Genomic DNA, 21,849 nt, shown 5'->3' with positions numbered 1-21,849 from the left:
CATCTAGTAAGGAGAAAGAAACAAAGCAGAAACATTTACACCAACTTGGTCAAAAAGAAGTATAAAGAAATCAGGCTTTGTGCTCTACACACCCTTCTCAATTCAACATTGAGTCATAGTTACCATCTCTTTTGAACAACATATTTAGGTTGTTGGTATGTGAGCCAGCATTTCACTAATGGACAAAGGAAACCTGTGAATATTTTCACTTACTGGTAAAAACACTAGAGACAGGTCACGTTTTACCCACATATTCAAAAAGATATTGTAAGGGTCTCCCTTGGCTTCATGTTGATGGCTCGTTTGTGTCATCTTTTATTACACGTCTTTGCCACACCTCCATTAGGCTACCTCATCACCTGGGGGTTATGATGATACGTTTGTGTTTCTGTGATCAGTGTTCGGTCATTGTATGCTACGTGGGCTTTCTTTTATGTACTTTTATGTTCCGTTTCATTTTTGTTCCAGTAAACTCATCAGTTGGACTTGGCATTTGCATTCTCTTTTTTCCTGCATGTCCTATGCATGTCACACTGATATGCTCATATCAGTTATTTTGTTCTTGAAGATGAAAATGTAAATAAATAAATAAATAAATAATAATAATAAAAAGTATTATTTGAATAAGTGACATGCATTTCCTTCTTTTCAAGATTTTGACATAGACCAAATTTATGTACATGACCATATCAGATTCCGAGTATCATATGCCAAGTATCTCCACACAAGCACAGTCTCATCTAAACTGTAGCTTTAAACACTTTAGGCATCTTTGCATATGTACACAGTCAGACCATCATATAGACCGTTTCTACCAGCATTAATACATGTACACTCTCATACACCCATGAGATCACTTAACAGTGCTGAAGGCTGAAGTTAGAGACTAATGAACAATTGATTTGAAGTGGCAGTAGAGGCCCACTGGTGTCAGGCAATGAGTGAAACTCAAACTATTAATAGAACTAAGCCTTAGGACAAAGCGTCAATGAAACAAGTGCATGCACACCTAAGCACTCCCACAGACCCCCACAGAAACTGGTCCATGTTGGTGTGTAGAAGAAAAAGAAGAGAGAGAGAGAGAGAGAGAGAGAGAGAGAGAGAGAGAGAGAAGGATGTCAAGAGTCCATTTCAGGTATTTTTTCTTTCTTTATTGTCCACCTCATTTTGGACTCCTGTTATATAACAGTGGGTAATCATTTACACTTGATGTGGCAACAGTCAAGACAACGTAATGATCAACTGAGGCAGAGAGACTAGCATCATTCGGCTAAATTAAAAAACAATGCAGGTTCCTTCATGCAAAGGAATGAACCATGCTAAAGGTCTCATTTGTCCATGGCTCTAGTGGGTTATACATAAAGAGAGGCAGAGATTAAATGCTTGGATGGAAATGAATCATTGTGTCGTGGTCATGAGAACCCTTGCCTCCAGACCTGCATATCTCTTCAGGAGTGGCCCATATACCTACAGAAACAGGAAATAAAACCAAGCAGAAAATGTCATTCAGAGCACAAGCATATACTTCAAAGTTAGCAACTGTGTTGGTGTAAGTTTGCACTTCACTAAATCAGAAAGAAGAATGCAACAGTAAGGACAAGAACAATGTGAAAACTCCTTAATTAATATAGCATTCTGGAGTTTCCTTGCAGCTTAACTGCCTTGAACTGCACCATCTTACATGATGGCATCCTCTGATTTAAGGTAATACTGTTCATTTCAAGCCATGTATATTTCTGCTACATACCCATCTTTACAACGTACTGGTACAGAGGTACTAGTACTATATGCACTAGTACAGAAGTACAAATCCTCACTATCTACTAGTTGCTAAATCGTTTGGAGTGCTTTCCATTATAGAAAAAGTAACTATAGTAAATACAACACAGTACATAAGTATCCTTGGAATGAACAGAGGCCATCTGTAATGCTGTTAATCATTCCACACTGGCCAACATGCTGCAGACCTCAGCTCACTTACTGATCTGACACCTTGACTTTTGTGATCCTGTCTTATTTCTGGGAAGCATTCGGACTATGTCTTTCTAGCCACACCAAATAATAGCTGGGAGCCTTGCATGGAGTCTTTCAAAATAATCTGAAATAAATTAACCTTTCACCTCGTGTAAAAGAAAAAAAGTATGAAAAGTATGGGATAAAACCTCCAGCACCCCCAGGAGAAAAGAAAGAAAACAAACAAAGACACAAAAAAAAACCCACACACCCACACCCACAGATCCATTATAAGGATTTGGTGTATACACCATTTGTCATTTCAGCTACTGAGGAAAGTCCTATGATATGACCTTGACAAATGTTTAATAAAAGCAAATATAACAGACATTTCTTAAAATTGCAATGCCTGAATGAACCTTATATGGAAGCCTATATTGAACTGCTTATATTCTGTCTTAATATTATGGGAATCCTTTGTGAAATCTGCCTCAAAAAATATACTCACATGAGCAAAGTATAATTCTGGATATACTACAAACTGTCCTGGATTAACTCACCACACAAAATAAGACAATAAATAATGCATGGAAAGCTAAACTAAAAAGCCAGACCCCAGTGACTAGCCTGCTGCTGCAATTATAAGGTAGTCATTCAGAAAGGCACTTGGTTCCAATATTACTACTAAACCAGAGTGAAAGGAGAGCCGGAAGCTGAAAGGATTGCACTGATATGGAGAAGACGCGAAGATCCATAAGTCAAACAGAAGGTCCCATTTTTCAAAAAGTGTCTCTAAACCTTCCATCAATATTACTATCTATGCTCTTGGCAAAAACTGATTAGATGAATGTTGATTCAGCATCACAAATCTATGCAATATGGACTCAGATTTATGTGAAATTAATGGTACAAATTGTGATGAAATTGTCATGATGATTTCAAGCTGAAAACAGAATGATAAGAGATAATGCACTTTTCCAAGATGCCATCACATTTGGATCAGTTTTCAATGTTGAAATATGGTCTGCAGTATGGGTAGTCTGGCAGTAGCTTAGTAACCAGCACTGATGTATTAAATATCTCAGCATTAGAGTGATAGACTAGTCTAAATTCTCTTATTATCAATTAGAACATTCAAATCAAAAAACATATCCTACATCAACACTCTTACTTAAAGATGTTTCACACATCAGACCAAGGTTTGATGTATAACCTGACCTATTCTCTGACTGGCAGTTATGCATATGAAGCACAAAGTTCCTGAATAACGATGCTTTCAGAATTACAATTTTAAAAAAGTCTCCATAGCCATAGGTCAAGGTCAATTGTTTCGTCTCTTCAAGGTGGATCCATGTTTTGAATTTGGTGAAAGCGATTTGCTGCCCTCTGCCTCTCCTTCCCTTGGTAAATTGCTTTCTGCCCCTTGACATGATCTATCCATTTTACGCTCTGGCAGCCCATCCCCTGGGGCATACCAGGAGAAATATGCTGCATGTTCCACCCTAACAGCAGACACAATATGAAAAGGGTGACAGTCGGCAAGCTGGAGGAGAGATGGAGCAAGCTTGAGCAAGACAGAGGTGAGGGAGAGAAACACATACCAATTAAAACTCAAAAGACTAGAGAGCCCTCTCCCCTTCCTTCCCATCGATCAGGGTCCATCTTAATGAAGCCGAATAAAGAGCCAGCATTGCCAGTACAGAGCATGTTCAAGGTCTACTGGATTAGTGATCTGATTTACATTTGTATAGCCAGAGAGGATGCTTCATTTTCTCAGTGTATGAGGGCTGGGCCCAGGAGCAAATCTCTCAATCTCAGATCTACATAAAACTGGTGAGATGATCTCTAAAGGTTTTCTACAGCTGGAGGTAAGTGACGCTTCAAGGAATAAAAAATAGCAGGTTTCCTATGCCTTTGATGCTCCTGAAGACTGAAAAGTGGAGCACCTCTGGGCACAAGATGACAAGCATTAATTGGCCCTAGTAACTGACTCAAGTGGGGTAATTAAGATTTTGAATAGAGCACAAAAAGAGAGAATCCCATGACATTCAGGTGGAGAAGAGCCAATAGTCTGCTGAGTTACAAAATTACGGTTTCCTCCATGATAAAAGCTCAAGCAAGTCTCCTGTGTTGCATATTTCTGCACTACAGTGATTGCATATCACACATAAAATACAAATACAAGTGAATACAATGCTAACATAATATATAGTCTTTGCGTCATATGCATCATGTCATCAAGCTACTTTCTTTGGGTACCTTTCTGGCACACGAGCACACTGCAGGCAGTGTCCATATTCATTTTATGAACATTTATCGCCTGTGCATATTTACCTTCTGTTGATAAGAAATGCAATAAATATGAATCTAGCATGATTTATTCTTTGCTGCTCTTTAATAAGGCATCTGCAGTGTTGGCACCTGAACATATTTCCTTCAGATAGGAGCTGACACATGAGCTGCCACTGTAGCCCCCCTGGGGTTCGATGAATATACCACAGAATATGTCAACAGACAACAACTCCCCATGTGAGCTTTGAAAGATACCAAACAAAATTAAACAAAAGAAAAACTTTGGCAGGCTTTTGAAATCTGCAGTGGTAAGCAGTGGGTTTCATTTAATAATGTCAAATCTTGTGTTAACTATACATATATAAACCTGCCTTCAGAAAACACAGCTCCCGGTAAAGGCATCTCACAGTTTAATGTGGCAAGGTCTTCATATGGAAGGGAAACTAAAAGCGACATGACCATTAAATATCAAAGAGGACCCTTCATCAAAAGAGTGCATGGAGTGGCATGCACTCTATCGCCGAGTTACAGAGGAGCAGAAAACAGTGCTGAGAGAGACAAATTAATAGCAGGCATTACTCTGTAGGTTTCAGTACAGTCTGAAACTATATTATACCAAAGAATGAACTGTGTGAGAATAAAGTGGCCCATTTTTATCCATCTACAGTCTGTGGAGCTGGTTCAGGTGCATAATCACCATTACAGCTCTGCCTTTAGCACCATTAAAATACAAAACTGTGCAAGACGTATATGCTGAACTGCAAGAGTATGACATTTCTAATATACATACTGTGGGGCATGTGGTATGTGCTAGCCCTTACATAGTGTATTCGAGGCTGGGTTGAATATCCCATTGTTATTTATGCATCATGTCAAATACTGCACACTGACACTGCATGGGAGTCAAATTTATTCTTAGCAGCATTACAACTAATAATTCAGTATGTAACCAAACCAACGTTTGGATTGGGCTCTATCCAGATGGAGTACATGAAGCATCCAGCACAAACCGATGAGGCTTGCTTAGAAGACGAAACATTCCTTTCATCTTTTTTTTTTTTTTCCTTTTAATGTAAAAAAAGTCCCTTGGTTTAAACCTTTTACATTTGGCAGTGTAGTCTTGCCAAGCAAAGTTACTAAACGTTCTATTTGTTTTTCAATCTAGATGCACACCGAAACACAGAAAGGCTGGTAAAACAAACTTGATCAGCATAGGTGCTCGCTTGTTTGGCCGGGGTTTTTTTTAGTTGACAACTTTGCTTTTTGTCTCTAGGTGAAATTAAGGGCAACTCTTCCTTTGGAGGGAAGCGGGCAGAAGAGATGCCAAACTCTCAGTCTTACTCCAACAGGATACCAGGCATACCAAGACCACGCCTTTGTGCTGACAGTCTCATGGCAACAGCAGTGCCAGTGCGGCTAATGGAGGCATGCGAGATCAATCAGCAGGCCGAGACATTTCCGCCGTGCTTGAGGAACACCGAAGCACGAAAGGGTCTGTCTTGCCGCCGCCACCTAGAGAGACGACCTTTCGTCAGCAAAAGGAGACAGAGCTTCAACATAAAACAAACCCAATGCTGACACTCGCCATTGAGCTGTCAGTAGGGGAACTCATGCATAATGATGAGGTTCACGTTGGAGTCCATCTTTACTCATTTCTGGTGTTCACCGAATGGAGCAGTCACTCCATCATATCAGGGATCTTACAACAGCAAGTGACAGATGGGGGCATTTGGTGCTGAGCTCCACATCACCAAATATGATCATTCGTGATCAAAATAGCAAAACTATGTATGATGCATCTTATTCAGTTAAAGAAAATTAAATGAAAAGAAATTAAAAATAAAGTAAAAAAGGGCTAGGGTTTATTTAAGGCAGCAATGCTTTGTTCACTGCCATTCTTTACTTTTGGTAGCATTCCAGTTTCTATTACATTACTATGTGTGCATAACACCCGAGTCATAGTGAGTAGATGCAGTGACTGGATCTTTGCCAGCCAGGCCACATAGCCATCTACCTGGGCTTTTCTCTTAGGTTTCTGAAATGAGCCTTTAATGAACTGCATTTGATGTGCACTGAAACCATATTTCGTCCCACATAATTAAGGAACGCAAGTGGCAACGTTCGCTAATTGGAGTTTCTCCCTGCCACTGGCCAATCATTTGATTATATGTGCCCTCAATGCAGTGGAATGATATGTGATGCTTGTCGAAGTGAGAAATTAATTTCCACAATTTTTCACACCACATAAAAAAAAGTATTGCACTGTCAAAACTGGGGCTAAGAATTGTATGGGTGTTAAGGGAAAAGGTTTGGAAAACTAATCTTTTCTAAGACCTCATTACTACTACAAATATTAGTTATTTAATATTATTATTATTATTATTATTATTATTATATTACCATCAACATCAAATTCATGGCTGAAGTCTGTTTTAATGATTCTTTAGCTGCCCCAATAAATCATCTGAGCACCCAACCTGCTTCATTTTAATAGGCCAGATTACAAGGTCATCTTTTACTTTCACACCAAAATTTTTCTCCTGTTAGTTTTGAAGATTTTTACAATAAATTAAGATGTTGAGTGGCATTACCTGTGTTTGCGACAGGAAAACACTAAAGAACAAGGTCAAAAAGAAGTACCTTCTCCTGGTGTTTTACTGATGAGTTCCATCATTCAAACTCTCAAACTTCTCAGGAATCTGTTGCAACGTCAGTAAATGGCAAAATGGGGCAAAACTAATGTTACGGCGAAAAGCATATGATGCATAGCAAACGCAGAAATGCATCTAATAGAATGTTTATAGAACTATATAAATTTATTGTGCTTTTTTAGCCTTCAGAAAAAAAGAAGCAATTATAATAAACAGATGGATCTAGTTAGCACCATATGCTAGAGTATGGGAGTGGAAAACTAATCAACCTAAATCAAAAAAAAAAAAAAAAAAGTGTGATTGTAAGATATTTCACAGTTCATCTTTCATTTATATGAAAGTCTGGCTTTGTTCTGCTACAACCACAACCCCCCCCCCCCCCCCCCCCCCCCCCCATCAGCCAGGGTCTGTGTGAGGTCAAACACCATGGTACCACCCAATATACTATATCCTTGCAATGTCTTTTTCCAAACCTGAGTCCTTTATAGAAATCCAACTACTCAGCAACCGTCATCTCAACATAGCCTTGATCACCACCCCTGAGTGATTTAGCCACACAAAAAATAAAATTAAATGTTTGAAACCAGTATCGCATTCTGCGCTTTGGGATGTCATTTCCGTCTCCGAGGTTCTACTGCATAAAGCTTAGACAGAACCTTTTAATTATCCACCTTTCTCTGAGTATCTCGCTTAGGTACAAAAGCACATGTCTAAATCTAATGCCATTTAGCTCGTATTAAGTACCATCATCCCAAGATCACCCCCTCCGCTCAGAAATGGTCAGAGAGGTTGGTGTGTAATTTTCTTTTACAATCCCCCTCTCCAAAGGGATTAAAGCACTTAATGAAGAAGCAGTGACTCAAAGTAGGCCAGAGACTCGGCAGGGGGCAAATCTCAAACAAGTTGGGTCGTGCTATAATGAGTTCAGCAGAAGTTTTCTCCAGCACTGCCAAGACTAGTCTGGAGGGCAGGGGAGGGGAGTGAGGCTATAGTCACAGAGGAGGAACATCTATAAACCTATCTACTGCATATTGCTTCAAGTAATTTGGTATTCACAGTGACTGTGGTGATAATATTGTACAAGAGTGCATGTGAATTTTTAAACAACCCCCCCCCCCCCCCCCCCAAAAAAAACAACCACAACAACCAAAAAACAGATCCGTTCAAGCATTCTCAAATACATCCATCTGGTCAATGCGTTTTCAGTTCATGTGGAGTCACCTGAGCCGACTCAGGACACACAATGGCTCATACCTCCTCAGCACTGGGGTTTGGTCTCACTGCAAGCTGTGCTGCTGCTGCTCCTCTCACCGTGTCTGTGAAGGAAACCCCCTTTCCGGCAACAAGCGCTGGAAAGCAAGAAAAAAAAAAAAAAAGGGGGGGGGGGGAAGACAAAAAAAACATCGGTGAAAAATCAGGAAGGGAAAAGGTGGTTCACAGGCTTTTTTCAAACATGCAGATCACTGGCTGCAACAGAAAAAGCAAAGTAGGATGTCCGAGGTGAAGACATGTAGAAACAGCGGCTACATTGATGAAAAGCATAAGGGGAGGCAGGTCAACGAGTTGGGACAGGCCTTCCATTTTACTCACACTCAGGACAACATTTCAGTATCCTTACAAGTCAACAGTCCAAGTCAGACTTGTAAAAGAGCAAGCACTGATCCATATCGTAACAACTGACCAGGGGATGTGCTTGAGTCAGGAGAAAGAATTCGGTCAGTCAGTAGCACTGACTAGTTAGTAGTGCAGGAATTAGGTACATGAGTAGTGCTGAGCTCATTCTCTTCTTAGAGCAGCATCATATCAGCGGGTTTAGCAGGACAGAGCGTTTCATGTCATGTTTTCTGGCTTAAGACAGAACCAGCTAAAAAACATGGTTGCCCTGTGGCTTTAATGCAAATGAGGTCAAACATTCAGTGTACAGCCAGCAATATTGCACCCACTGTGAGCTGCATTTAAATGTTACTGACAGTGCCCCAGTGCCTTTTTAAATTACTGCACACAGTGTCAATTTGAAAAATAAACATGGTGTTGCCATTTCAAATATACTCAATGCATAATTAATATCACACATATGAAATCAAATATTATGATATACAAAATATACAGCATGTTGCCTAATAAAGAGACAGAAAAAGAAATAGAAATTCAGAACATGGGTCTAGCAATTATGCTCATATCTCATACTGTGCATTAGAAATCAAGAGAATTCCCTTGGGGAAAGCAGGCAGAAAAATGAAGGGGCAAGGGCACAATGATATCTTAAAATAACGGAAGCATTTAGCCAACAATACTTCCCAGTAATAAAGGTGCTTCCAATGAGAAAGCCATAGCTCAGGGTTTCAGTAGCAACTTTTTAGCCAGACTTACTCAAACATGTGGTTTTGCTTCCCAAAAAATAAATAAATAAAATAAATCTTTTTTTTTTTATCCACATTTGTGTCTGAAAACATTTTCTGTCTTCAGCAGTCTAGCTGTAGCTTATGGCTTTAAGCATGAGAAAAACAGACAAATGTAGATCAGCAGCTACTAGAATATTTAAATGTTGGATGCCAATCTGTGTAGAACTCCTGTCTTTAAAAAGGTTTACAAATGTGTATGTGCATTCATCTGACCACCACAGATGAACTGACCAGTCAGGAATGAACAACTCAAACTTCAATAGGTACGAATTCAGAACTATATCATGGAATACTGGCAAAAGATGGTCAGTTAGCCCATTATCACTCCTGAGCTGTCAGCCACCATATAAACAAAGAAGACTATAGAGGAGCCCCTCCTGTGTTCAGGTGTCATCACTGATTCCACTACCCCCCGCCGCCGCCAGCTCAACAGGCGCTCCAGAAGGCAACAGTCCTGAGGTAACTTTAACTGTAGAATACTAAACACACAAAGGGAATCCGTGTGAAGCACACAAAGCAGCTGTTGCTCAGATAATGTAAGTGCACAACTTGCCTATGGCTGACACACATACACAAACAAACTCACACACCCACAGAAAGAACCCCTATAAGATTGAGCTACAGTAGCAAAGGCAGAAATAAGTGGGTTACAAAGAGGCAGTACAAGAGGAGTGCCTTCACTGACTCTTCCTCACACCCCCCACCTAGTTTCCTGGCCACTAAAGCCAGCACAATATCAATACTGACAGCAATGCAATAAAACCAAAATGAATGAGAAACAGCAACGGTGCTGTTTTGTCCAAGCTAAACCTTGAGACTATTAAACTATTCACCAGAGTTTGCTTTAGCTTGTAATTAACATCCTTAATATGCAAGTCTACATCACTCATCTCGCCTCTGTACGGCTGTTAGATGATATGTGCAATTTGTACGATGAGACATCAAAAGGATGAATAAACTTCTGAAACTTTATCATCAGATTTATGGCCAAAATCAGTCCTAACACCAAGAACCCCATTTTCTCCTTCAAAATCTCTGAGCATTTGTGAAACTACAGAGCCTGTGTGCTTTAACATAGTTAAATTCATAACTGTGGGCACAAATTGCAATATCAAGCCAGTCGTAATGGAGCTTTGATCAGTTCTTTGCCGGCGGCTCTCGACAGGCTGGCATTAAAGACATCTTAATTAGAACTGAGGTCATCTCTTTCAGACCACAGAAAGCGCAGGCTGAGAATCAGACATTAGGTGTCTGAATCACTACAGAGCGGGTGCCTTATGAAACTGGTGATTAGGACATTAGACACTGGAGCTGCTTGAATTAATCGACCACAGCGTGAACATTTCAGCACTTCCCTGTTTGGTGCCTTTGACAGGATGGAAATACGCAAGTGCAGTGAAACGTACATAATCATTTTCCTGCCTACTCTACTGTAGCAAGGACAAAAAGCTAGTTAAGAGGAGGCTATTATAGAAAGCATTTTCATCCAGTGAGACATTTTACCATGTAAATTGCTATAATTTTTCCTACATTTTTTAAGATGTTGTCCTATAGCATATTGCTCCTATGAACCATTAAGGAAAATATGGCATAATTTATGCTTAAAACAAAAGTACTTCGTTTTTTCCAGACATTTCCTAACATACCCAATATGCCAAACTGGAATGCTCTACCTATTCACTATTGTTTAATTTCTGACCAACAGACCACTGATCACTAGATACTATGTGGGTACTGGATCATTGTCAGTCCAGCAGTGCTACTGAATCGTTGGAGACACACTAGTGGCTGTAGCACTAGTATGAGGGTGTCAGGGACAGCAGTGATGCACTGGTCTTTACAGATGGCAGTGCCATTGCTAGTTGGAGTGTGCTTAAGAACCCACAGACATCCTCCCAGCAGGGCTCCTGTGGACTGACCACGGTGATGCACGGTGGTTAAGAACAACAGGACATGGTAACAGAAAGCTATGATCTCTAATCGCACATCTACAAGGTGTTTCTAATATACTGTTTAGTGTATGTATATATATATATATATATATATATATATATATATATATATATATATATATATATATATATATATATATATATACATACATACACACACACACACACACACACACAATGTTATTTACAATAAAAAGAATTAATAAAATCTGGAAACTAAATGCTGCCAATTTGCTGCATAGATCACTGTATGATGTACTATTTAAGAACACATGCATACAATGTGCTCTCTCGCCTTCACTCCATGTCTCCACGCACATACACACAGCTCAGCTCTGAGCAGAGGCAGCGTTCACATGGCATGCTGTTTTGTCAACATTCCAGCTTTAGATGAATGGTGTGGGGGTCAGGAGAACATATGCATCAGCAGCCTCTTCGGAAATGGCGTGACATTTCCCAAGCAAAAGAATCCCGTCTGCTGCTGCTGTTAATTAACAAAAGCTTGTTGCAGAGAACGCTGCATGAGGACTAGTAAGGCTTGTCGATTTATGCACAGCATGGCAGAAACCAGCGTCGGAAGCTGCTGCTCGTGCACGTTTTCACCTGTGTTAAGCATCGGTACTCAGGGCAAGGCATTAACGCTGCATACAAATGCCACTGCAGTGTCAAATGCCTTGTCAGAAGGGAGAAAGAAGTAACCCAACAAAAAAATGAACAATAAAAGAGAAATTAAAAGTGCAATCCGAGGAGACAGCCGGCCGAGAGCTCTCTGTTCGGTTAGGATGATAACACGGCAGGACGTACTGTGCTCGAGCAGGTGGCGTAGAGAGCCTGGAACAGCACCTGCCGCAGCAGCCAGGGCTTTTAAATGACACTCCCAATCACATCGCATTAGGGTGATCATATTGATGAGTGTGATCAGATCGCAGCTCTGACTAATGCAAAACACACAGCCTCTCAGGAATTAAGGAGAACACACAGCCTACCTGAAATTATGATTAAGCATTTACAGTGAAACCACTGATTCACTGCACAGAACAGTTAAGAGTATAACTAGGCCTGACTTATACAGGAGACTAGGAAAATCAACAATATTCATGAAGTCTAATGTAAACCTTAAAGCTTTGGAATATTAGCTTTTAAACTGAAATATTTATTATTTGTAACCACCATTTTTTACTGACCACTGCTGTGTTCAGGCATGTCATATATTGGACATTTACACTGCAGCTATTGTTTCAAACATTTACATCATAAACACCATGACAGATGAGCTTACTGTTCAAATGGATAAGCTTACCATGCATAGCTCTGAAGGCAGAGCCCAGACAAGCAGAGTTGGCCACATCAATCGTGTATACTGGAGCGTTGAACACATCCGAGAGGACCTGTTATTGAGAAGAGGTCATCCTTAGTCCGATGAAACTCCTGATTCTGGGTCAGCCACAAAAGGTTTAATTCTCTTATGACAGCATAACATTCATGTTGAAGTGTAACTGCATGCATGCACACACCAAACATTTGATACAGGTCTCACAGGATAAATACAAAGATCTCTTTTATATAAGCATCCACTACAAAACTGGAATATCTCTGCACCTTACTGTGAACCTTTTGAGATATGCTTCCCTTTAGCCCTTCCATGTCTATATTCTCCAGTGTCCAACTAGTTTACCAGTTCATGTTTGAAAGATTGCTACTCTTGTTTTTGAAAATTTCAAGCAGTTAATTTGAACACATCTAATGTTTTAATGGCTTGATCTAACAGCATGACATATTTTGACCTTTACGCTTTATAATGGCCTGCTTTCCTGCCACCATCACGTCCGTGATCCTCATGTTGAAAGACAACAGCACCAGACTGCAGATAGAATCAGACTCTAGCTAGAATCAGCACAACACTTTGTTAGCTCTCTTGTACAAAAAGATATGATGCAATAACATGCAGCTTGCCAAGAAAAAGTTGAGCAGCAAATTCAATGTCCAAGTATTTTTTGCCCCCAATTGCAACCCTAGACTAGGGGTTCCATGCATAAATAGGACTATAATTCTGTGGTTCATCAAGTGCAGATGCAAGTAACCTCAAATTAAAGCTGGAATTCTGCATTTAACCACATAGCCACATTTTAATTTTACAAGTGCTAAAGAAGTACCAAAACAACAAAGATTCTGTCACTGCCAAATTTATTCGATATTGCACCCTGTTGTGACTTTCAATGCAAGAAATTGTAGCCCCAAATTATTTTCATATGTAACCATGTGCATAAAGATATTTCAGTAAAATGAAATGGCTGAATACATAGCTCAACCGCACTACTGGCGTTTGTTGTTTTCACTGCTTCTCTTAATGTCTTGCATTCACAAAGTGCAGGCTGAACAATTCTGCACTTTATTGTCTATGCAAATGAATGACTTGGTCTGAATTATTCCATTTAATGTAATTTGAGCAATTTATTTAAGATCCTAGGGATATGGTTCTGCTACCCTTGGCCAGACATCACAGAAAAGCATTTCTACCTCTCAAATACACCCTGAAAGGACAATGAAAGAGGTGATCCTACACTGAGGACTTGAACTAAGAATACAAGAATACCACACTTTAAATTACCAGAGCTGGTGACCAGCTCCTTAGTGAACAAGCCTAAATCCAACCTTTGTGAGCTAGACATACAGTCAACGATACATTTCGAAAGAAAACCAAATATAGCAATTACATTGACATAAGATGATCTGTAAACGTCACTTTGCTACACATTACATAGGTGCCCAACTTGGACAGCAGTGAAACTAAACTCTGAAACAGAAGAGTTTATTAAAGTCTAGCACAAGTTTAGATGTCCAACCTAAAAATGTGATCCTTCCATATTTTCACCTGAGTACAATTTGACAATGAGACTTACTCTTACTTATAGCAATTTCATATAGAGGCATCCCACTAATTAGGAGCTATAAATGACACTGTTTAAACCCATATGTACCGAGTCAAAACAAAGTGCCACTTAATATTTGTGTCCTTTGTTGTCCACTTGGGGAAATGTGTATTTAGTGCATAAAAAAACATTATCTATTCTCCTCACCATCACACAAAATACATACAGTACATTTGGAAATATGTATGCATTAAAGCCCACATCTTCAAAACAAAGATGCCATACACTCAAGATGTCACCCCTACAATTTCCAGCCTTCCTCCACATATCTAACACCACATACATTTACATACATCCATAACTAATGTGTGGAGAATCATGCCAGGGCAGGTCTGGGTGGTACCATGCCAAATCAAGCACAGCTGTGTTCTTCAGTCAGATAAAATTACATTCAGTAGGAGTGGGATAGCACCTCAGGGGTAGGAACAATCAGGTCCTCCACACACACACACACACACACACACACACGTTACGCGTGTAGATAACACTATGTGCAACAGCTAAGAGTATTAGAATTTAAATTCTATGAAAAAATACTAGAAAACCTACAAATAGGGAGCATTTCAGAATTCTTATTGAGGTTAAAAAAAAAAAAAAAAAAAAAAAAAAAAAAAAAGCATGCATTTATCAAGCATTTTTTCTAGTTTTGGTGCATACCTGAAGGATGGCCTTGTTAGACGAAGCCCCTCCTGTCGCCAGCACTTTTGTTCCTGGAACTAAAAGAGGAATCAGGCATTCAGGTGTTGTCTTTAGAATTTGTGTGTGTGCGCAAGTGTGCAAGAGCACTATATTCCTGTCATGTTCTGGTTATAGTGATCTTTTTCTTATAGAGTGAAATGATGAATGAATCTGTATTTTAGACGTACAGCACTACATGGACTGTGTGGAGCTGAGTGCAGCAAAACTGAAGGGCCACATCCAAGCTGCTCCTCTCAGGAGCCAGGCCCTGAACAACCTTCCCCTGCAGTGACGACCCAGGGTGGACATACACTCAGTCAGAACAGCTTGCCTACGCTGGTTAGAGGGTTTCAGATCTCACCTCCCAGAGGAAGTCCCCTCCACTCCCCCAGGATTCAGTATTTGGGATCTATCGCACACGCTGCACAGTCTGTGAGCCTCTACTCCCCAGCAAAGGCATGTGAAGGGGAACAAGGGCCAAGACAACTTTCCTCCACCCTGCAACACGTTATCTTAGCTTGTGTGCCGATGCTGTGCGCGGCCTGTTCCTGCATGCACTAATAAAACCCGTCCCACCACTGAATGTAGCCTTGGGGTGCTAATAAGAATTAAATGGATCCAGGCTGAGGAGCAAACGATTGATTTGTTGCCTAGTTCCGCTCCTTCATTGACCATCAATGACGGCTGTACATCAAAGGTAGAGGTAGGGAAAATCCAATAATAATTACACACAGAGAGAACGAGAGAACCGGGAGGGGGGGGTTTCCATTGATACAGTAGGGTGGGATGGCCACTAAATGTACCTCTGCTAAATGCACGTCTGTTCTTTGAACATATGAGAAAAAAGTAAGTTCAGACTTATGTAATGGATCTAAATCTCGGTGTGAATAAATGCAGAAATCTCTCTATACATAAGTGTCTGTGTATGAGGAATACAGGGTTTACCAAAGAGCCATGATCTAAAAGAATATTCTGGGGCTGGCGTCTTTTCCATCTTCACCCAGGGCCCCGTCAATAATCTCTTGGCTATTAGTATTGACAGAGACAGCAGCAAAGTAAATGTGTGACTGCAGCCAAGCTGTTTAACTTTTGCATTTTCATCTTCTGGGAGTAGGAAATCGATACAACAGTGTGTGGGGGACCACAGTGGCTGCAATGAAGATTTCTCCATATCACATTAATGGGCTATACTTAAGCCCAGGCTGACAGCGCATGCGGAATTTAATATCACAACTCATTAGAAGCAGAAACATGAGTATTTTCTTTAGATCGACATTTACACAATGAAAATGATAACAAGAAATGAAGCTTGGCATTAGAACCAGAATGACTAAGATGTGGACTGTGACCAGTGTGGGATCCTCCCACTTCAGCAGGCTACACACCTGCAGCTCCCTGCTTTAGACATCCCACTCAGTTAACATTGGTCAAACATCAATCGACTTCACCTACACACTGGCCAACAGCCGATACATCCTGCCGTGAGGACAGAAGAGAGCCCTGCTTGTGCTGATGTCAGACTAAACAAATCTGGGGCAGATCAAGCAGTGACAAGCTTTCTTGTGTTGCTTCTGTACTCCAGCGTGTTGGATTGGAAGTTAAACAATGAGGATGAGGTCAGAGTGCAGACTGCCAGCTTGCATTTGAGGCTATGTACATCCCCATCAGGCGAACTGCACAGGAACTACAGCTTCTTTTATGCATGACACTCCCCCATGTTAGGGCTGTGATTTCTGTAGGGCTTACTCAGTATAAATACATATACCCTAAAATTAAAGACGACATTTTGCACTTTAACTTCACAGCCATTGTTCGTTGCAAATCCAACTTGCAAAACCTCGGGGAGGAAGGCGAGCTAAGACTGTTCAGTTCAGAAAATGCAAGCAAACAGATGGAAGCAGGGTCAGCAGTTGGACTAACAATGCCAGCCATCCCCGATTATTCCTCCCGTCTCTCGGAGGCAAGCTCCTGCTAGAAGCCAGTGGCCATGTACAGAGAGTGACGGAACGATTAAGATCGCCCTCATTTGCATTGTTCAAATATTTATGAGAGCTGCTCTGCAGAACTCTTTGCCGAGGGTGTTTGTGCATATGCGTCATACATACAGAAGAGCAGGCAGGCCAGCGCTGCATAATGCATAATCTCCAGTCCATCGCGGGCACGCTTATGAGCACATCGCCAGTGGTTCAACTATCCTTGGTGATGGGGAGATACAGAAGCAGATGGACTGGCAGTCCAGATGTTATCCACATGCTCACCACTGGTTCCTGTCTGCCTGAGTCTGTGCTAATATGGGTTCCAGCATATGCAATCCACTGACCCTCTACAAAATAAATTCTACAGGCAGACCTTAAATAGCCAAAAGGTAAAAAAGAACAAGGTTGAAAACAGCACATACAAATGAATGCAGATGGCCTTTTGGTAATTAATGTAAAAAAAAAAAAAAAAACAAACAAACAAAAAAAACATTTCTGTTGTTGAAGCAAATTAAATAAAAGTACATATGAAACTTAAACAATGGTTTTAATACCTACTGCCCCTCCATCCTGGTATAAAATACTAAATGGTACAATCTTCAACTTACTCTGTTTATGTACCCAAGATAAAAATCCAGCATCTCACTCAGCCTTAGTCATTAACCTGCATGTACAGTAACAATAATTGGCTAGCACTTATTTGGCCCAAATAAGAATGCTGAGGCCATATAGTAAAATGAGAACATGACTTGGGCCAGTACCTCTCAGTTTGCTGAGTTTGCTCAGCAAACTCAACTTAATTGTAGAAAAACCACACACACACACACCACCACAGAAAATGTGTGTTGAGTGTCTCTATGTGGTCAATCAGTTACAGAAATATTCCAAAATATCAGACAAATGCATCATGTCAACCGATTTAGAACGGTCACTGCCAATGTTCAGTTCAAATCCCTGTAGGCAAGGGCCATGCTGCAGCTCTGCCAGCCAGCAACAGTACATATCAACACGGCACAACCAAAGGACAGTGGACAGCCATCAACACTGACAACACATGCCTCAGCAAACTGAAGAACACCCGAAACATTCCGCATAGGCTTGGAAGTTGGCACTGTGCGCTATTACACCAACATCTATGCGCATACATACGTACACACAGCTGTTACTAATGTAAATAACACCAAGTGCAACAGCTCACACACATCATGTATGCTTATTCCATACAGTGTGGCTTTTATCACCAACCCAATTAATTGCAATGATTTGGCAACATGGTAATTTTGACAGGCAAAAAGAGAGAAAGTGTGTGTGTGTGTGTGTGTGTGTGTGCACGCGTGTGTGTGTGTGTGTGAGAGAGGCCACACTGATACAGTCCTGAGTGGCCAACACAGATCAAAGCACATGGTGAATAATTTAAAGCAGCACCAGAAGGGCTGTGGGGGAAATCGATGTCCCTTAACCATGAGAAGGATTTATAGCACATACGTCACATTGGGGGACCACCGATGCAGGAAGTAGTGCAGGGGATATGAGCAGTGAACACACCTTCATCTCCTCCTTCATCCTCATCATGTCTGTGAACATCAGTACCCTATACCAGTGACTGTTGTTACCACCTTCAACATAAATGATATAATGGCTGTAGAAGCAAAAAAATAGATCTAAAAAGGATGCATGCACTATATGGAAGGACAGAGCTGTTGGGCCAGCTGTAAACGCGGATAGGCAGATGAAAGCTAGTTCTCTCCAAATGGTGTTTGGATATTCATTTATAAAGGAACTGCACATTGTGAAGCAGAGTACATTATTAAGAGTTACTGACAGGTAGTGAAGAGTTCTTTTAGCTAAATCTTCCTCTCAGCTGACCCTGAAATGCGAGAGACTTCAGCTTTCTATCCAAGCTAGGAGCCCTGCAGCAAGCTGAAATGTCAAAACACCCAGAGCACAAATCAATAGACAACGAGGCAGTATGGAACAAATCCCTGCCTCAGCCGAACAGAACGACCTACACCTGATGATGGAAACGTTTTGCCCTGATCACTGGCTATTTGTCTTACTGTTCATCTTGGGTTGGTTGTAATGTAAAGTCAAATGAGTGAGCTCGTGTTAATCAAGGCACATATACATGTAGCAAAGAAACAGACATTTGTATCATGCATACATTATCTATGAAGTAATGCTTATGCATTGCAATAAACCTAAAAAAAAAATAAATAAATAAAAAAAAGGTAAATAAAAAAAAGTGTTAGCACGGAGTTCCAGAGTGGTGGACTAAGATCTTGTCTGTGCAGTTTTAATTTAGGGAGACTTCCCCCCCCCCCCCCAAGTTGCTGCAGTGGAGTTGCTGAGCTGTGGTAAATGCTAGAGAACGTGAGGCAGAGACAGTGATTGCATTCCAAATGCCTCCATCAATAGCAGGCACATGCAGCGTGCAGGTCGGCCACCAGGAACAAGGTTTCTCTCCCCTCTCTCAGTGCCTGATCACACTTTAATTAAAGGGTGTTTGTTTCACTGGCTGTTGGCAGCAAGTAACGTAATTACCCTCACTGATTCCTGCCTTGACAAAACTGAGGAAACAAAACTACAAACTCCGTACAAAATAATGAAAAAGTAATAACTGCATTTTAAAAAGGGACCCTCAGAAGTGGAAGAAAAGGTCAGTGAATGTAATAATCACTGTAGCAGGGTAGTGAACGAATGCCCCTTTGTTCAGGTTACAAGTGCACATCTTTGTTTGGGGTGCTTGGAGTCCGAGCTGCTGTCTGTAGCTTCCAAATTCCCCTCAGAAAGAGGTGGAAGTGCAGAGGAACTGCGTCAGGTAGCGGTGCCTGCCAAGAGGCAGTAAGGCCAGAGACATGTGAGCCCTCAGTGAGAAGACAGATAGACATGCAGTCGGAGAGATACAGGCTGAGATCCACGCATGAAGCAGCTCAGAAGCACTGAACTAAGCTCCAACAAGGAGGACAAAAGAAAGAGAAATAGGAGAGGGGGAGAGAGGGGAGGAAAGCTGCCAAGAAAACAGTGGGATTCAGGTGGGGGGGGGGGAGAGACAGAGAGAAAAAGAGGCACAGCAAGAGAGAGAGAGAGCTCCAGAGGGACTAGACAAAGAGACACTGAAACATGAGCGAGAACATGAGATTTAGGTAGAGTGAGAGCAAGCACTTACTGATCCTATAGCCAAGCTTTTGGGCATGTACCCTCTTTGCCAAGAACTGTCCCTCAACCAGGGCTCGAATTTCCACCTCCCGGGTGAAGGCATCTACCTGTGCAGGGACAGAGCACAAAGGCATGCTTTAAAGAAGGGGAGAGGACTGGTTCCTGCCTCCACAAAGCTCTCCTTCACTTCCTGAGCATTCCCACAGATGCTGTACGGCAAAAGCAGTGACCTCAGCGGACACCACCAGGCATGCGTAATTCCCCGCACTGAGTGAAGCTACCCCTTCACACTGATCTGAATGCAAGTTTCAGGCCACTGCACAGAAGTGGGTGAGGTCAGAATGGTCAGACATCAGCAGAAAAGGGCAACTTCTACCAAAAGTGATAATCCAAGCAGTGCACACAGAGTACAGCATGCAGAAGGCAATATAACTATATCAAGGGGAGAAGACCAAGTGCTGGAGATAAAAGTGCTCCTAACATCCCAAGTCATTATATGTACTTCGGGTAAATCATCTAGTGTGCCCATGATCTTATTTCAGAAAAAGAAAAACAGCAGCGTAAATGGTCAAATTGAATGCAAGCATTCCTCAAACATGCATAGTACATGTAGAACATGTAGTATACACAGTACACTAACTTTACATGCAGTACTCAACTACATGAGGTACACCAAATATGAAAGTATGAAGGTAACAGCATGGCCTTTAACACCACCTTTAAGACAACATTCTACTAGCTTTAGTAGGAAAAAAAAACGAAATAAATTCACTAAACAGGCCCTTGTTGATAATTTCTTTTCTTCTAAATTAGGTATTTAATTATCATATAACTTATCTCCAAGTATAATTACATTCTACTACAATTTGTCATGTACATTGAACTGTAACCTAATTAACACATGATGTTTGATTAAACAGTTGCTTTATGTTTCCAAATATTCCCTGTGTGGGTAAACAAAAATTAAAAAGCACAACTTAACCTTGATGAAAAATGTATACTATATAATTGATATTTATATACTCATCTCCGTCCAACATCAAAAATGACCTACTCTTTTATCATGTTGATCAAATCGGTAAATCCCAATGGCTGGGGGTATGATCTCCACAACATCGAAATAAATGCCTGGGAAAAAAAAAAAAGACAAACCAAAGAGCCTTGCATGAGATCAGAACGCATCGGTTTTAATTAATTTATCACCCTGCATTCAACTTGGCCCTTCCTGTGACGATGGTAACTCCCTGAAGTGCATAAATATGTCAGTCCTAATGTCCCCATGATTAAGTCTAAGAGTCACATGCAAAGGAAGGAAGTTGTTGAAATTCAACCCCATGATGCACTTAACGTTACTGAGGTAAAGTAATTGCTGCAGGAAAGCAGGCACCTATGCTTCCATTGTTCCCCATGGGAGTGGACCACAGCGCACTGGAGAAACTTTCCCATGAGCCTCCAGAACACTCGTTACGGATCCTCTCTCTGGTCAGAGAGCCGTTCTTGTAGCTGAAAAGAAGACAGGTTAGAGCTGAAGCCATTCAGGTGGACATTGATCCCATAAAAGTGTATAAATGCATTGCTTTGAAAACACTAGTGAAAAGATGCATTGTGTTTCTATAGGCTTTTATTACCCATTGTCAACAGCCAGGCACCCTGAAGTAAAAACAAGGAAATGGGGTAATTTCAAGGGCCATTTGGGTTGAGCTGACATTAAAAAAAAAAGAATGAACAGAGGACTTTTCTTGATGCTACAAGTCGGATAAAGCTAGTGGCTGGCAAACTAATTGATTTTTTTCAGCCACAAGTTCAGGGCAATAATCTCAACTACTACTGGGAAGCTCCCAGATTTATCCAAATGTCAG

The 21,849-nt window shown here is 40.9% G+C and overlaps 1 protein-coding gene across 3 annotated transcripts in view; it reads right to left on the bottom strand.

The window, feature by feature from the left end:
* Positions 1–1,135: 1,135 nt before the first annotated feature.
* xylb (xylulokinase homolog (H. influenzae)) overlaps positions 1,136–21,849 on the bottom strand; it is a 29,170-nt gene continuing 8,456 nt past the window's right edge. For 2 of the 3 annotated variants that reach the window (XM_027003261.2, XM_027003277.2), the window contains 7 exons: positions 21,378–21,493; positions 21,045–21,118; positions 20,001–20,097; positions 14,838–14,896; positions 12,551–12,638; positions 8,151–8,245; positions 1,136–1,467 (listed from right to left, as the gene is read on the bottom strand). In XM_027003261.2, coding sequence (XP_026859062.2) covers positions 1,399–1,467; positions 8,151–8,245; positions 12,551–12,638; positions 14,838–14,896; positions 20,001–20,097; positions 21,045–21,118; positions 21,378–21,493 — 598 coding nt within the window. In that variant the 3' untranslated portion in view covers positions 1,136–1,398. Of the gene's footprint in view, positions 1,468–8,150; positions 8,246–12,071; positions 12,186–12,550; positions 12,639–14,837; positions 14,897–20,000; positions 20,098–21,044; positions 21,119–21,377; positions 21,494–21,849 lie in introns of those variants that run through there. The other variant, XM_027003268.2, reaches the window with a different exon arrangement.

This window comes from Electrophorus electricus, chromosome 10 (genome assembly GCF_013358815.1).
Source record: "Electrophorus electricus isolate fEleEle1 chromosome 10, fEleEle1.pri, whole genome shotgun sequence".
Classification (NCBI taxonomy): domain Eukaryota; kingdom Metazoa; phylum Chordata; class Actinopteri; order Gymnotiformes; family Gymnotidae; genus Electrophorus; species Electrophorus electricus.
The sequence above is the reverse complement of the archived record's forward strand: the minus strand, read 5'-3'. Positions and strand labels throughout refer to the sequence as shown.